The sequence below is a fragment of the Arachis hypogaea genome, chromosome 10, assembly GCF_003086295.3.
Source record: "Arachis hypogaea cultivar Tifrunner chromosome 10, arahy.Tifrunner.gnm2.J5K5, whole genome shotgun sequence".
Classification (NCBI taxonomy): Eukaryota; Viridiplantae; Streptophyta; class Magnoliopsida; order Fabales; family Fabaceae; genus Arachis; species Arachis hypogaea.
In genome coordinates, this window is record NC_092045.1 from 17,498,835 (window position 1) to 17,514,615 (window position 15,781).

The window sequence follows — 15,781 nt, forward strand, 5'->3', positions numbered from 1 at the left end:
GGTGGTAGCACTGTTAGAGTTCTACACAAGGAAAAAGAGGCACTTAAGGTTCTATGCAAAGAGGAAGAGGCACTTAGGATTTGCTCATGTTCTATGCAATTGAAAGAGACGAAGTTATATTTTTAAAAAACTGTCAAGGGTCAGATTGGATGATTCATTAATATGCCAATCTAAGCTAGCACTTAACGGACACATCACCATTTTAATGTGTCACGTATTCACGTTTTGTTAACTCCAAAGATAGATTTTAACAGAGGGCCTAACTTGTATCACGAAAAAAATATCAGAAGTCAAAAGGTGATTTTTTTTTCTTTTTTTTAGGAACCTTGTTGTCTTTTGAAAAAATTGTCAAAAACCGAATTGGGTATTCACTTTATATATATATATATATATATATATATATATATATATATATATATATATATATATATATATATATATATATATATATATTAGGAGTTTTGTGTGAAATACAAAATTTTTGGGGTTTTTCTAAACTTTTTCCAGAATAGCGGATAAATCTAAATCGTGAGTGAGCAATTTCATCATGACTACTAATTTTTATTTTTTAAAAATTTAAAAATTGAAAAAGTGAAATAGTCATTTCTATTCCTGCAGTACCCTATACATGTGAAACACTAAAATGCATCATTTTGTGGGAAAACATAACTCCCACTGCCACAAAATATAATTTCCGACATTTGATAGAGCAAAAGATGTTAGAAGTTGAAGTGACATTATTCATACCAATCATTTGGTTGAAGGGACTTTGATTACAATATTTTATTCACTATAGGAGTTTCTGATTACAAAATTTTTAAAATTATAAAGGCCTATTTAAAAATAGAGGGAAACTATCAAGCCTTAAAAAAGAATTAAACCTAAGGAACATTATGAATAACGAAATTGGTCCTAAAACAAATTATTTCCCCTCAATTTTGGGGGAACAAGTATAGAAATTTGAAAAATTGAAACAGAATAATTGTTAAAATTCCTGAATGTTCTCATTTTATTTGGTTCTTGTAATGACTCTCTGAGTAAGATGTACAAGGGCTCTCCTTGATTTTTTCACTTCCTCATCATCACTGTCTGGTAAGGAATCAATTGCTGCTGCTGCAAGGTTAGCATGCATTATGGCCAGGTCTTTTGTCCTTTGTATACCTCTGCTCTTTCCAAGGTATTCAAGAGCCTATATTTGCAAATATACAAATATACATTAAACATGTTAGCAGGAAAAAAAAAAAAAAAGAGAAATTACAATACATAACTATGAACTTTCCAAGATAACCCTAATATATTTGTTGCTAAAATGACAAGCCTGCACGTCAACCCGCATGATGCAAAAACATGATATCATGATCACAGAAAGAATGAAATGAACTTCAAATTAACGACTACAAATTATACTCAATGCCATAGCAGAACTTGCTACAGCTCAATGCATCTGAAACTTTTTGAGGTGCCAAGAATCTTGGTATATGTCACATGCATACTTGCTCTTGCTAAGTTACGTTATATGATAGTTGGAGGCTTCCTGGTACTTATCAATAATCTATTCAGCCTAAAGTTGTAAGTTGTATTGAGAAGTATAATATGAACACTTGTTCATCATAAATGATTATGGTATATCAGATATTTTATAATGGATGCATGTGCCATGTGTTAGCATACAGGGGTCTTCAAGTGGCTGACACGAACACCTATCAAATAAATGTGCTTTCTAGGCAGTTGGACATATGCAATACGTTAAGCTTGGGGAGAGTTGATCCTTGACATTAAGCTATCAAAACTTTTCATCCATTTGCATCCCAATTCTTAATTAAATTAATTAAAATTTTAACCATAGGACAAAATAGGCACAAGTATTTTTCATGGTTCTAAGCCCAGAGGATTATTTAATATTTACACGTTATTCCAATGGAGATACTGTCAAAATTGAGCTTTGTCTTAACACGGTAGTTATTAGTTATTACTTTCCGAAGGGAGAAAATATTGATGAAATCAGTCACATTAACTTACAATATCAACATTGTCAGGGTTGTCAAAGCCCTTATCAACAATTGCACGCAGCTGAGGGAACTCCTCCATTGCAAACAATATTGGAGCAGTTACAATTCCCTACCAAATTGGATAAATAGTGGGTCAAGAACTCAGTATCGAAGGAAGGCAGAAATCAAGTCATCGGAAACAAGAATGGACATGGATAATGCATTTGACAAAATGATCAAATTGTGGATTCATATGCTTTTCATCAAAATATTTTAAACTAGATTGGAGATAAAAACTGAGGACTAATGAAGAATCAGAAGTATTTGAAAGTACATGGCGAATGTCTGACAAAGAACCCTTTCCAAGGGAAGCCGATGTGCCTGTGAAATCAAGCACATCATCTATCAACTGAAACGCCAATCCCTACAAAAGAGGAAAGGGGGTCAGATTGTGCTGTCCAGAAAAAAATAAATTCACAAACATTCACAATAAACAAGGACTGGTATATAAAAAGATATCAGCTGAAATGTTGCTCCGATGCCAGATAAAATGAAGGGCACATCTTAAAGGCTAAATGCAATATCTTTCTTTCTGTAAAGACTCGGTATTTAAAAGTGTAACATGTACTTAAAAATGAAAACCCAAGTATACAAACCAGATTTTTTCCATAGTCAAAAGCAAGCATTGCAACTTCTGCTGTTTGGCCAGCTAGGATGGCTATTGCCTTGCAACTATTTGAAATCAATGATGCTGTCTTGTAATATGTCTTCTGCATATAATATTCCATACTGAAAATATAAACGATTGTTAGAAATCCAACAAACGCGTCCAAGACTTGCCCTTAATTATGTATTCGTGCAAGAGAAAATCAAATAAACTTTACTATCTATCTAACTTTTGCCATAAGTAATTCAGATATAGTGGTACAAATTATTTAGAATGAATATAAACTTCCCACGTACAGGTCCTGTGTACAGAGACCATAGAAGCATAGTCGTCACAAATATAACGCATACCTACACCGCTGATCTGCTGTCGTACTCATTTGCATGGTCTCTCCTGTTACAAGATGTTCTACAACTTTTGCCAACAAAGATACAACCTGCAGAAGTACAGTCCTTAGGTAAATATAAGGTGTTAAGTCCATAACTATTTTCCTCAACTTTATATTTTTACTATACAAAATATCAGCCACATGCCTTGGGTCTTACCTCTGTGTTTTGCAGAGAAGCCAAAGCAACACAAGCCCTAGAAAGCAAAAAATCCCCAGCCAACACTGCCAACTGCATCAAAAGTTACAAAAAGAAGGGTAAACTACCAAAATCGCCCCGAATTTTGAAAACGCTGACAATTACACCTCTTACTTTAGTTAACGTTAAAAATGTCCTCAAAATACTTTAAAACGCAACAAAAATACCTAAGGTTAAATATATACTCTCAAAATGTGCATTAGAGATCAGATTTTGATGCAGCGTTTTGCAAGGATGATTAGAAACACGAAACATTTTTATCCTTAAAATTTGGAGATTTTATGCTATGTATATTTTTTTGCGAATTTTTTTTTTTTTTGTTAATGGCCAACAGTACCTTTAAAAAATGAAAAAAAATCTAGAGATTGAATTTTGATACCTTTTTTGTATGTACTTTATAAATAATTTATCCGAAAATTCATACAAAATTTTGGTTCAAATACATAAGCGAGCGGTTTGCCAAATATAAAAGTCGTTTTCCACTTATAAAAAAAATAATATTCTTTTTGGTTATTTTGTCGCGTTTTATAACATTTTGAGGATATTTTTGTCATTATCAAAGGTGGAGGGTATTTTTGTTAGTGCTTTCAAAAATGGGGAGAAATTTTGGTAGTTTCCCCTAAAAAGAATATAGAAAAGCAACCATCTCAGAGAAGTTGTATCAACTATGGAAATATCATTAAACATTTGAGAACAGATCGAAAATACTAAGCAGGTAATATGAACACAACTTAATATACCTTATTGCCCATTACAAAATTTAATGAACCAATACCACGCCTGGTGTCTGCATCATCCAGAACATCATCATGAAGAAGACTAGCCACCTGTGGCAAATTATAACACCATTAGTTTGGCAGAAATCCACCCCCAACTCCCAAAACAAATAAATAACTTAACATTACGAATAAATAAAACAAGCAAAAGACAGAGTCAAATTGCAACAAAACAACTAGTTAATATCACTGGGTACTCTCCCCAAAGACTTAAGCAACACTAACTCATTCATAGTAGAGGTGGCAGGAGGCAGCTATTTTAGTAGACAGAAGTCCACAAAAGGTAATTTTATTGTCTTATTAAGGGAAAATAGAAAGACCAGGAAACATGATCATGTATGGCTTGAATGAAAAGTTTTTGCTATAGATATTAAAAAAACAGTAATTAATGGATAAAGTGATTAAACCAAAATGGATGGAGATGTAAATAAAATAAAATTCATGCTGGATGGACAAAATGGAGGTATGCTATCAAAGTTGTTTGAGATTATTTCTTTTAAAAAAAATAAAAAATTCCCACTAAAGCTTAAGGATAGATTTTACTCCACAACTGTCTAATCATTGCTATATGGGAGTTAAGATTGTTCGGTAAAAATTGAACAAGAAAATAAACTACACAGTAGCTATGTGACAGAGATGAGGATGTTGCATTGGATGTGTGCCTGGGTGGGCATACTAGAAGACGAAGAGATAAGATTTGGAATGAATGCGTGATAAAAAAAGTTGGGGTTGCACATATTGTTAAAAAGATGGTACAATCTCAGCTTAGGTGATTTGGATATGTGCAAAGGAGACCTACAGATACCAGAAAAAGGAGACTGGATGGATGAAAGAGGAGGAAGACCTAACTGTGGTGAAATTATTAAAAGATAATTAGATTATAAATGGTGTAAATTGATATATGGTTCACAACAAAACACTATGGTATTGTGTAATCCCTATAGCCAACTCAACCTTGTGGGGAAAAAAAGGCTGAGTTGTTTTTCTTGTTGTTTATGCATTATCTTATGGTCACACTTATCTTTCAATACTTTTCACACATGGCTAAACCTAGAACACATTCATAAAATTATCTCGCACTCAGCCTAAAAAAATGAATTTTCCCTTAAAACAACTGTAACCTGCGGGCAGAGATCATAAACACAATTCCATGCTTTGTGCAAACTTAAGTATAAGACATTTCTTCTTCCAATTCTGCCTACAAATTAATGAGCTTAATAAGTTCTGATTTATCTATTTTATATTTCATAGGAATTCCATCATACAATCATAAGCCAAAGAAACAATATAGATCAATAACCAACTACCATGTAAGTTCTATTTATTCATAAGAGAATCAACACTGTCAAGAAAGTATCATTTATTTAATACAGCACATTTTCTGAAGGACTCACATGGATCATCTCTGTTATTTCAGCTATGCATTGCTGTCTTGTGCGTAGATCTGTCGCAACACTGCCTCCTTGGTCGAAATGATGAGGTGGCTTGGGTGTTGATAGATTTAATGCTGTTGACATTAACAATAAAACCTGCAGAGATATACATACATCAACCATACCCTGTATATGAAAGCATCAAGGACAACAGAAACATGTTGATGCCAAATCCACTTTCCACATAAAATTGATAAAGTAAAATATGGCAATAATGCATCTAGATACTTAGAAATACTAAAACAAGGAAAAATTGGAGTTTTAGTTTGTAAAACCCGTCCATCGCACAGTCTGAACATTTAGGTTTCCCAAATATTTCCAAATTCCAATATTATAAAACATAGAAGAAAACATTTTTGGATAAGAGAATAACCATTAGATCAGATTACACTTAAAACTATTCTTACAGTTGGACGAAATCTTTTTCCTTCCACCCCCATTCTGAAGAAGTATTCAGCACTTGAGGCAAGCTTAGGAACCTGTCATATTCAATTTCACCATGAGCTACACCTGACTTTAAACAGAAATAAGTTTTGAAATTTTTTGTTACTTCCAAGCATTTGCATTAAAAGTAAATAAAAAACTTACAAACAACTTAATACCTCAGCAACTACCATCGCTCGCAAGTTGTTAGCAACAAGTGAGAGTTCATCAGCAACCATGGAAAATGGATCAAGTTCATCCTGACAAGTAACAACAGTACATATGTCTCAATAGAAGATTAGGAATGTGAAAATCATTGAGAAATGTAAGATTGAAGAGACATTCCCAATTAAATTCTTAAAAGGTATGATGAATAAGTTAATCTCTACTAGTCGAACTAGTTTAAGCTTCTCTGGAGAACATCTACAAATAATGTAGCAACTCAAACAGATTTTTTGAATTCTGTTCTGCAATGTAAAAGCTTCTATGTAAAGAAAGTGAAATATGATATAGCTTTAAAACTATAAGAAATGGGATTCAGAGCAGTATAGCAGTGTGCATAAATTAACTAACCTCAGAAATGGAGTGGCTTTGTTGATGGATTTTATATCTGCTACTATGCAATGCTGGCAGACCCTTTGTAAAAACAAAACTTCTGACCTGCATCTCACAATTAAAGCATTAGTAAAGTAGATTTCTCCAATTACTCTGTTAATCAACCAAGTTTCAATAGCATCAATCTTCCTCAGCCATAATATTCTAAAACTAGCACAAACTGTAACCACTTAAAATAAATCTCCATAATTGGTAAATTCAAAATTCCTTCTCGTTAACATAACTATTTTCAGCTAGGTATTCATTTTTTCTTTAAATCGCAATCATTTCCCCTTACTTCACAATTTAAAAAGAAGCATTAAATAAATTCACTGGTCTAACCCGCCACTTACCCTGACTCCTGTAGCAAGAACCACTATTCATGATTTGCTTCATATCAATTTCAAACTAGTGAACAAATATGAACCTACAATAATCATCTAGGTATGAAGTGCCTAATCCATCTTATATTGGAAGTAATAATTTAATCATTAGAGTATTGCGATTTTGAAACCAAACATTGTGGAAGCACTATGATTATGCTTATTGATAATAATAGAAAATTCAGAAAACATAAACCGATTCCAAATTTACACGTGGCTCCAATCGTTCCAATGAGTTGATTCAAAGGAATTAACTACTTTTAGATCCTAATTACAAACTCGAAGCAAAGTCGAAAGCAGGAAAAAGACATTTACCTTTTCAGTAGAGCCCATAGACGAGTGGTGTTTGTGAGAAGCAAGAAATTGGAGACTATGGAACCGACTTCCATTGAAGCTACCGCCGCCTCTGAGATTTCTCGAAATCCGTGACAGTCCGCGATAAAACGACATCCTATTGGAAGAAAGGGCAGTTGAAGTTAACAGTCAAAAGAGAGAGGCAGAGAGCACACACGACCGCCCTTGTTAGTTACTGGTGGATGCCGGCTGACCTAAGGTTGATGTAGGCGGCACGGAAATGGAACACGGACGTCGGCGTGGCCGGCGAGAAAGGCCGCCGTAAGATTTAGGTAGCGGCGCGTTCCGCACAAAAGAAAAGGGAGGAGTCGCGAGATGGATTGGGGAGAAGAGAAGAGCACACAGCAGCTACCGGCAGGAGAAGAATTAGTCTCTGGTCTCTGATGGTGTGTGAAGTTATGAACCTCACAGTTATTTGGAGTTTTACTTTCTTTCTTTCTTTCTTTCTTTTTTCCTGTGTTTCTAACTAAAATCACAATAACAATAATAAGGATTTTAATTTTGAAGAGTTGAGAGACCATCTAAAATATTTTACATAATTATTTAATTATATTTATTTAAATAATTATTTTATTATATATATATATATATTAAAATTAACTATTAAAATTATAATTTAATTTATTTTTATTATATATTTATTTTAATAGTTAATTTTAATATTTTAAATATATACAAAACTGTTTTTGAATCAAAATTAAATTTAATAATACATAAATAAATTTATGTTATTGTAGTAGTCATTACATTTAAATATTTTTTAAAAAATACAATTATATAAAATATTTTATATAATAATTTAATTATATTTATTTAAATAATTATTTTTATTAATATAACGTTACATAATTAAATATATATATAATTTTTTATCAAATTATACTTAATAATGTAAAAATGAATTTATGTTATTATAGTAATCATTTCACTTAAATATTTTTAAGTAAGTCTGATCATTTCTAACTCTCTTATTTTATTTTTTTCATTAACGTGCCTTTTTCTTATATTTTTTAATATTATTTCTTGTTGAAACTGTTTAAAATTTAAATCATTCTTTTGTTCTCATTTTTTCACTCTTTTGATCTAAATTTTCAATCCAAATTTTTAGTTTAGCTACCCTCGCTCTGATTTTTGTTTTCCATTGAGAATCCCTGTTTGCACACTCTATTACTTCTTCCAAATACACTATTCTCTAATTATTTTTCAAGCCAATTCTTCTCAATAGATTTTATTCTATTTTTCATTGCCATCAGTGTTCTTATTTTGTTTCTAATAATAAATTCAAAAATACTACGTTAAAATATAGAGGTGGATGCGGATCGGATTTGATATAGTCAAAATTTTGATTCGATCTGCACTAAAATTATCAAATCGGATCGGATCCAATATCCACAGTTTTTAAGTTTGGATCCGATCCGTACATCGGACCGAATATATCTGTAAAATGCAAAAACATTTTAAAAAATTTATTTTTATTAAAAAATTATAAAATTCATTTTTTTATTTTTTTTAAATATATTTACTTTTAAAATAATATTGAACATATTTTTTTAAATAATAAATTAAAATAATACAACATATATGATAATTATTAGTTGAAATAAAATATAGAAAGAATATTTATTTATTTATTTTTTATTTTTGTAAATACGCGGATATACAGATACCTATAGAAAACCCACAATCCGATTCTATTAGTGTGAGAATTGGATCTGATCCGATAACTTTACAGATCAAATCTATATCCACAATTTTTGATTCGGATTCGGATAAACGTTGTAGATATGTAATCCAATCCATGAACACGTCCCTGTTAAAATATATAAACTAAATGGATTTGGATCCTCTAAAGTTTGAATTTCGCTTTAGAGAATAAAGTGTAATCTTCTACCCTTGAATAGTCTCTTTCATATTTATTTTTGGTCCCACCTATAAAATCAATGGTGAGAAATCACACTTTACTCTTTAAAGTGAAATTCAAACTTTAGAGAATTCAAATCCAAACTAAATGGCTTCCTTGTCTAGTACTTGTCTAATATTTGTGTTCCAATAACAACAACAATTAGGCATTTCAAGATCTAATTAAGTACTTTGCGCTCTTAATTTTCAGGAATCAGAAAATACATCTGGATGACAGGATGAGTGTTAAAATATTTTGACTTCATGCTTTTGTTAGAGAAAAAAAGAGAATCATGCAGTTAGGCAAGGTATAAATAAATAGGAGCTTCTGTAGTGGTCAAGTGTTTAAGGTGGCTAAATAGTGGGAATTTGTAGTTGATTTATTGTTAAGAAAAAATAATTTATTTTAAGTAAATAAATATAAGATAATATTATTATTAATTTATGAAACTATATTCAATATATTAGGAGAAGCTTCTAATTCACTAGTAAAAAAACAATTTTTATTCAAAATTTGAATTAAGCTTGAATTATAGGACGTGCTATATGCAGGAGCAGTTATCAACATGGAGCATTAAAATAGGGTACATGACAGTCGTCAAGAAAATAAGTGTGGGAACAGTTACGAGTGCAATTCAAAATTTCTGCAAGTGGTGTACAAAAAGTAACTGTTAGCTGATATTAGGCTAGTCTATAAATAGAGCTTTAGAAAAACATTGTAATCAGTTCAGTTCTTCTTGGAAAACACTTGGAGACTCAAAAATGCTCTCAACCTCCCTGGTATCACAGAGTAAAATTGAGAATCTGAAGTAATTCCTCTGAACTCAAACACTTGTAATTTGTTTCTTTCCAGTTTTTATTAATAAAATTCCTCTACTTTTACTTGTTATTCTCTTTTACGTTCATGTTTCTTCCTTCATCTTCTTTTTAATTTCCTGTTTGTTACAATTTCTGCAATTTATTTCACCACTGGAACCTTGCATTTATATGTTTATTTGTTACTTTTATCCCTTTTAATTTTATTTGACGTTACAATTGTGACATTGAAACACCCACATTTTATTTTAAACATTAACAAAAATTTAAGTAAAACAAATTGGCACGTCCAGTGGGATCTTGTCAATAGATTGTAGTTTGTCAAAAGAAAAATCAAGAGTTTTGAATTTGCATGTGGTTGCGCAGTGGTAAGTTCGTACGTCCAGAGCCAAGGAAATCAGCGTTAATTGACATGTCAAATACTTCCTGCAGCATCTTCTACTTTCAGTGATGAGATTAGAGGAAATGAATGCGAAAATTCTCCCGTGATTTCAAACGCAGAGCCTACCTTACTGTCAGTGAGGCATGATGGCGTTGGCCATGCCTTTCCAGGATTAAATGCAACTCACATAAATACCATAGGGTGGCCACCTTATGGTTTGTCATCGGCGTATGTCCCCCCATGATGACACAAGGATTGCCTGTGCCTCTCTACTCAACTTTTCAAAATCTTCTTTATCAAAATTCATATGGCATGTCAAGTGTACTTATTTTTGGGGTGTCAGGTTCACACATATCACAACAAAATTTTTCACATGCTATTAACACAGGAAATAACAACGCATATAACTATACTACACCTACTGCTACTAGGGTAGAAAATTCTAGGCCTGTGTTTTCTGACAGGTCAAGAGCAATGCCTGTTAATCAATCTAGTCAAACTGTCGAATCTTTAGCAAACATTAGGCAACAGATGGGTGAAAGCTACCCTGATCTAGTAAACATGTTAACTCATCAAATGGTGACTGTTTTGAGTCTTTTCTTAAAAAACACAAATACTAGAATTGAACAGTTAAATAGACAAGTTAATAGAATTGCTACTGTGGTAAATTCAGAAGAAAATGACAACTATGGTTTAGGATTCAATGATGTCAACCAAAATGATGGAGCAATTTTTAATTATAATGTTCATATGTCTAGACATGGTCAAAATGCTGATAATATGTTAGAAAGACTTGGGCAAAATAATATTGGGGGGCAAGATGTCAATCAAGTGATTGAACAAATTCTAAAAAGATTGGGATTTAGTGTTGGATGTACAAATCAACCTCAGTTTATGTCTCCTTTTCCTAAATTTATCCAACAAACTGAATTACCAGAGAGATGGAAGTTTCCTAAGTCATTAACTATATTTTCTGAGGAAGATAAAAAATGGTCAGTAAAGCACATTGCTAGCTATACTGTCAAAATCAATGAAGTGGCATCAAATGAGTATTTAAATATGAAATTCTTTCCCTCCTCATTAACAAGAAATGCCTTTATATGGTTTTCTAATCTAAAGCCAAATTTGATTCACTCTTGGAGGCAATTAGAAAAAGGTTTTCATATATAATTTTTTTGTAGCGAATTAAGAATTAGTTTAAGTGATTTATTCTCCATCAAATGTAATGTCGGAGAATCAATTGATAAGTATTTGTCTAGATTCAAAAACATGAGAAATAGATGCTGTACTCCAGTTCCAGACTCTGAAATTGTCAAAATTGTCATAAATGGATTAGAATTTGGAATTAGAAAGAAATTTGTAAATCAACCAAAGTTCAAAAAACAGGACCGATCATCGAACCGCTCTAGCTACTGGTTCATTGGTTCACTGGTCCAACCGATCTAACCAGTGGTTCAATCGAAAAAACCGTTTTAGAATAAAATAATAAATAAATTATAAATAAACATCCTAAAATATAATTATAGTTTAATATATATCTTAAAATATCTTCCAAACTTATACCATGAAACTCGGCCAAATAATAATCTCCTTAACTAAGAGCAATTAAGAAATCACTAGGAGACCAACAATAACAAACCAACCAATTATAGCAGTTCATAACCCCCATGCAATATATTAGAGCCAGTGAAATGGTTACCTTTTATTTTTTACCCCCATTATGCTTGTAAAGAATATGGTAGTATGGTACATTACATTAATAATAACATTATGAAACCCAAAGTTCCTACATGAATTCCTTATGACCACCAGCCAACAATTTAACAAGAACAACAACAGAGAGCCTCATCCCACTAAATGGGATCCATTACATAGATCAAATAACAACATTACATCCTATATGTACTTAGCACATTTAACATACCCCCGAAACTTAGGAAAAAATTAGCACTATAAGATTAATATTAAGACTTGAATGAATAACTTCAAAAACTATTTTTCATGTGATATATAGCTCAAAGATATGTGAAGCTCAAAACAATATCTAAAATTATTTTATACAACACAATCTCTGAAATTAAGGAACTCTTTATTTGGGCAAAAAAAATCTAACCATAACAGGTGCAGCTTGAATTTCTGAATCAAAAATTTCATGCAATGCTTGCTCACTTTTCCCAAAATACTGGGTAACAATTTCAGGTCCATTTATTTGGAAAAAATTATCCCAATATCATGAGCACATAATTGAGCCAATGAAATCTTTCCTGTACCAGGTGGACCATGTAGAAGGACTCCTCTTGTGATACGTAAACCAAATCATGAAGACAATCACCATCTAAGCATAATTAAGTCACAACACAGTGAATAACAAACACAAAACAACAGCAATTGAATTTCCAGCAGCACATCACTTCACAAAGAAAGCATAAAACACAAAACATCAGCACAACAAAAAACAGTCAAGTAAAAGTGTAAAACACAACACAGCAGAACATCAGTAATCATGATCAATAATCAAAAGACATTCAATAATCAATTATCATAAGACCTTTAATAATTAGCGAAATCACAACACACAAAACAGGAACAGAACAGAACCAGAGCTCATCAGTAATCAAATAATCATTCAAAAAAATTAACATAAAACAATCAAATAATCAGTAATAAAAGAAGAGAGCAGGGGTTGGAGATTTTTAGAATGGCACGAGAGAGCAGCCCTGCGTGCGATGGACGACGGCAATGGCTCGACGGACAGACGAACAGCGGCTGAGTCTAGGGTTTTTAACTTTTTCTTTGGTTGAGAGGACTTGAGTTCTGGAGAGTGGAGAAGGAGAGAAGGGGGAAGGGGCTCTCAGCGCTACCGAAGCTTTGTTTTTTTTTTTTTTTTGAGTTGTAAACAAAACGGTGACGAGTCGACGACGAGCTGCTCCAAGGCTCGAACAGACTTGAAGAAAAACTAGAAATGGAACAAAAATTAAAGAAGAAGACCAAAGTGAAAATGAAGAAGAGAAGCCACTAACATGGGTCCGTGCCGAGAAGCCAGCGAAGATGAAGAGCCGAAGAGGAGCTGGGTTAGGCGGCGACGCTGAGTAGCTGAGTTAGGCGGCGACGATGGAGGGCTAGGCGGAGGACAACGCGGCTAGGGTTTCTTTCATTCAGAGTTCTATAGAACATGGATGAATGAATGATTGGGGGAAGAGGGGGGTTGGGTCACGAAACGAGTGGATCACTGGGTCGGTGGATCCGTTTCTTTTTTCATTTTTTTTTACAAAGTTTAAAAACGGCGCCATTTTATCCGAACCGGCCGGTTACCGATCCGGTCCAACCGGCCAATTTTTGGCCGGTTTGATGATTTTCTACCGGTTTTCCTTCGAACGGTTATAAAAGGAGGACCGAACCGGTTACACTACCGGTTTCTGGTTGAACCGGTTCGACCGACCAGTCCGGTCCGATTTTTAGAACCTTGAAATCAACACTATCATGACATGACTCAACTTACTGAATATGTTAGACAAATTGAACAGTTAAAAGCTGAGAAAGAAGCAAAGTATAAAGAGATGATAAAAGAGAGATTGAATATTCATCAAATATCTCATTAAATAAGCCATATAGAGGATGATCAAAAAGAAATTTCTGAAGTATAAGATGAATAACTTATCTGCAAATAAGGGTTTGATTTTGATAAACAAAAAATATGATAAAAAATGATCTCATCTTCTTTGTTTTTTATTGGTTTTCATTTTTTTTCTTTCATTCTGATCTTTACTTTTTCTTTTCTCTCTTCTTGCTCTGTTTCTCTATCTCTTTTTCTTTTTTATTCATCCTAATCGTCTTTGCCTTCTCTTTCTCATTTTTCTTATCTTTTAAATTTCTATTTCTTTCTTGTCTTTTAGTTCTAACTTTTATTTACCTTGTTATGGTCTTATTTAAAAAAAAAAGAGGCATCAAGTTTAAAATTTGGGACAAAAATAATCTCTCATTGACATTTGGGTATGTACTCCATAAATACAAAAGCCTAATTGACTTAGAAATTATGTTGAGTCTATTAGTGTTTGGAGTCAAAACTATTAAAATGTTAGTGTGGAGATTTTATAGGATTAGAAATTTTATCAAATTTAATTGACACCTAGAGTTTAACATATGAAAGAAAGGACTTCACGAAGTTAAGTTTCTGTTACTTCTAAAGTTAGAAAAATTGTGTCAATTAAAACAATGAAAGTGTGTGTCAAAAAACTCTTAACTGAAACATTAAAGGTCAAAACAAAGATCAATTGATACACATTTAATGTGTCAAAATTAGAACAGATATCATTTGATACACCTAAAAATTTCATACAAAAGAATAGATCCCATTGACAGTTCAACTATTAATGTGAAAATTTTATAAACTTAAAAATTCTGTTAAGTCTATTACTAGTAGGCATTTAATCTGTCAAGCAGATGTGTCTAAAATATCAATTGACTCTCAATATCAAAAATAAGAAAAATGTCAATAAACAACTAAGTTTTCTCACTTTCAATCATTGCATATCTTCAAGTGAGAAATCTTGAAGGGCATCTTGTTAGGCAAAAAATTATTATCACTTAAGAAAAAAATAATTTGTTTTAAGTAAATAAATATAAGATAATATTATTATTAACTTATGAAACCAGATTCAATATATCAGGGAAAGCTTTTAATTCACTAGCAAAGAAGCAATTTTTATTCAAAATTTGAATTAAGCCTGAATTATTGGACGTGCGATATGCAGGAGCAGTTATCAACATGGAGTGTCCAAATAGGGTACATGACGGTCATCAAGGAAACAAGTGCGGGAACAGTTACGAGTGCAATTCAAAATTTCGCAAGTGGTGTACAAAAAGTAACTGTCAGCTGACATTAGGCTAGTCTATAAATAAAATTTTAGGAAAACATTGTAATCAGTTCGGTTCTTCTTGAAAAATACTTAGAGACTCAAAAACGCTCTCGGCCTCCCTGGTATCACAGAGTAAAACTGAGAATCTTAAGTAATTCCTCTAAAGTCTGAACTCAAACTTGTACTTTTTTTTCTATTTTTAATCAAAGTTCTTTACTTTTTATTTATTCTTCTTAATCTTCTTCTTTCTTTCTCTTTTAATTTCTGCATTTTACTTTGTTTTCGGCACCTTGCATATTTTCTTTTCATCTTTAATTTTACTTTCGAAACTACAATTGAGACCTTGAGATACCCACAAAAGGAGTCGTTTCCGCTCCTTAAATTAAGATTGTGAAACAAAACTCGAAAATTGTTGATTTGTTTATTGTTAACAATGGAACAAAAATTTGAATAAAACACTTATATTATGAAATACAGTAAATTCACTAATGACAGTAAAACTAATAACAGTTGATAATAGTAATAGAGGATGAGATCAGAAATTTAAAATTTTGATTTGGAAAAAAAATTATTGAAGAAAATTAAAAAAATTTGAAAAATATAGTCAGAGTTTCAACAGGGAATTT

At 32.2% G+C, this 15,781-nt stretch overlaps 1 protein-coding gene across 2 annotated transcripts; it reads right to left on the reverse strand.

The window, feature by feature from the left end:
- Positions 1–753: 753 nt before the first annotated feature.
- Positions 754–7,721, reverse strand: LOC112715297 (solanesyl diphosphate synthase 3, chloroplastic/mitochondrial). Of its 2 annotated transcripts, XM_025767048.3 has the most exons (13): positions 7,397–7,676; positions 7,164–7,299; positions 6,445–6,531; positions 6,051–6,131; positions 5,856–5,927; positions 5,410–5,544; positions 3,980–4,066; positions 3,201–3,272; positions 3,006–3,091; positions 2,645–2,777; positions 2,323–2,412; positions 2,020–2,118; positions 754–1,189 (listed from the first exon to the last, which is right to left on the reverse strand). In XM_025767048.3, the coding sequence occupies exons 2-13, from the start codon at positions 7,296–7,298 to the stop codon at positions 1,010–1,012; spliced, it is 1,257 nt and encodes a 418-aa protein (XP_025622833.1). In that variant the 5' UTR covers position 7,299; positions 7,397–7,676; the 3' UTR covers positions 754–1,009. The 2 variants fall into 2 exon arrangements, with proteins under 2 accessions (XP_025622833.1, XP_025622832.1); XM_025767047.3 differs by having other exon boundaries at positions 7,164–7,721.
- Between the last annotated feature and the right edge of the window lie 8,060 nt (positions 7,722–15,781).

What these genes read in the sequence shown, in the direction of transcription:
- LOC112715297 (XM_025767047.3), bottom strand. Translation starts at nt 7,298, where the DNA reads ATGTCGTTTTATCGCGGACTGTCACGGATTTCGAGAAATCTCAGAGGC. An exon ending in CTTCTCTGCAAAACACAGAG is followed by an intron (nt 3,092 to 3,200) that starts GTAAGACCCAAG and finishes GTACTTCTGCAG; the next exon opens with GTTGTATCTTTGTTGGCAAA. An exon ending in ACCCTGACAATGTTGATATT is followed by an intron (nt 1,190 to 2,019) that starts GTAAGTTAATGT and finishes TTGCAAATATAG; the next exon opens with GCTCTTGAATACCTTGGAAA.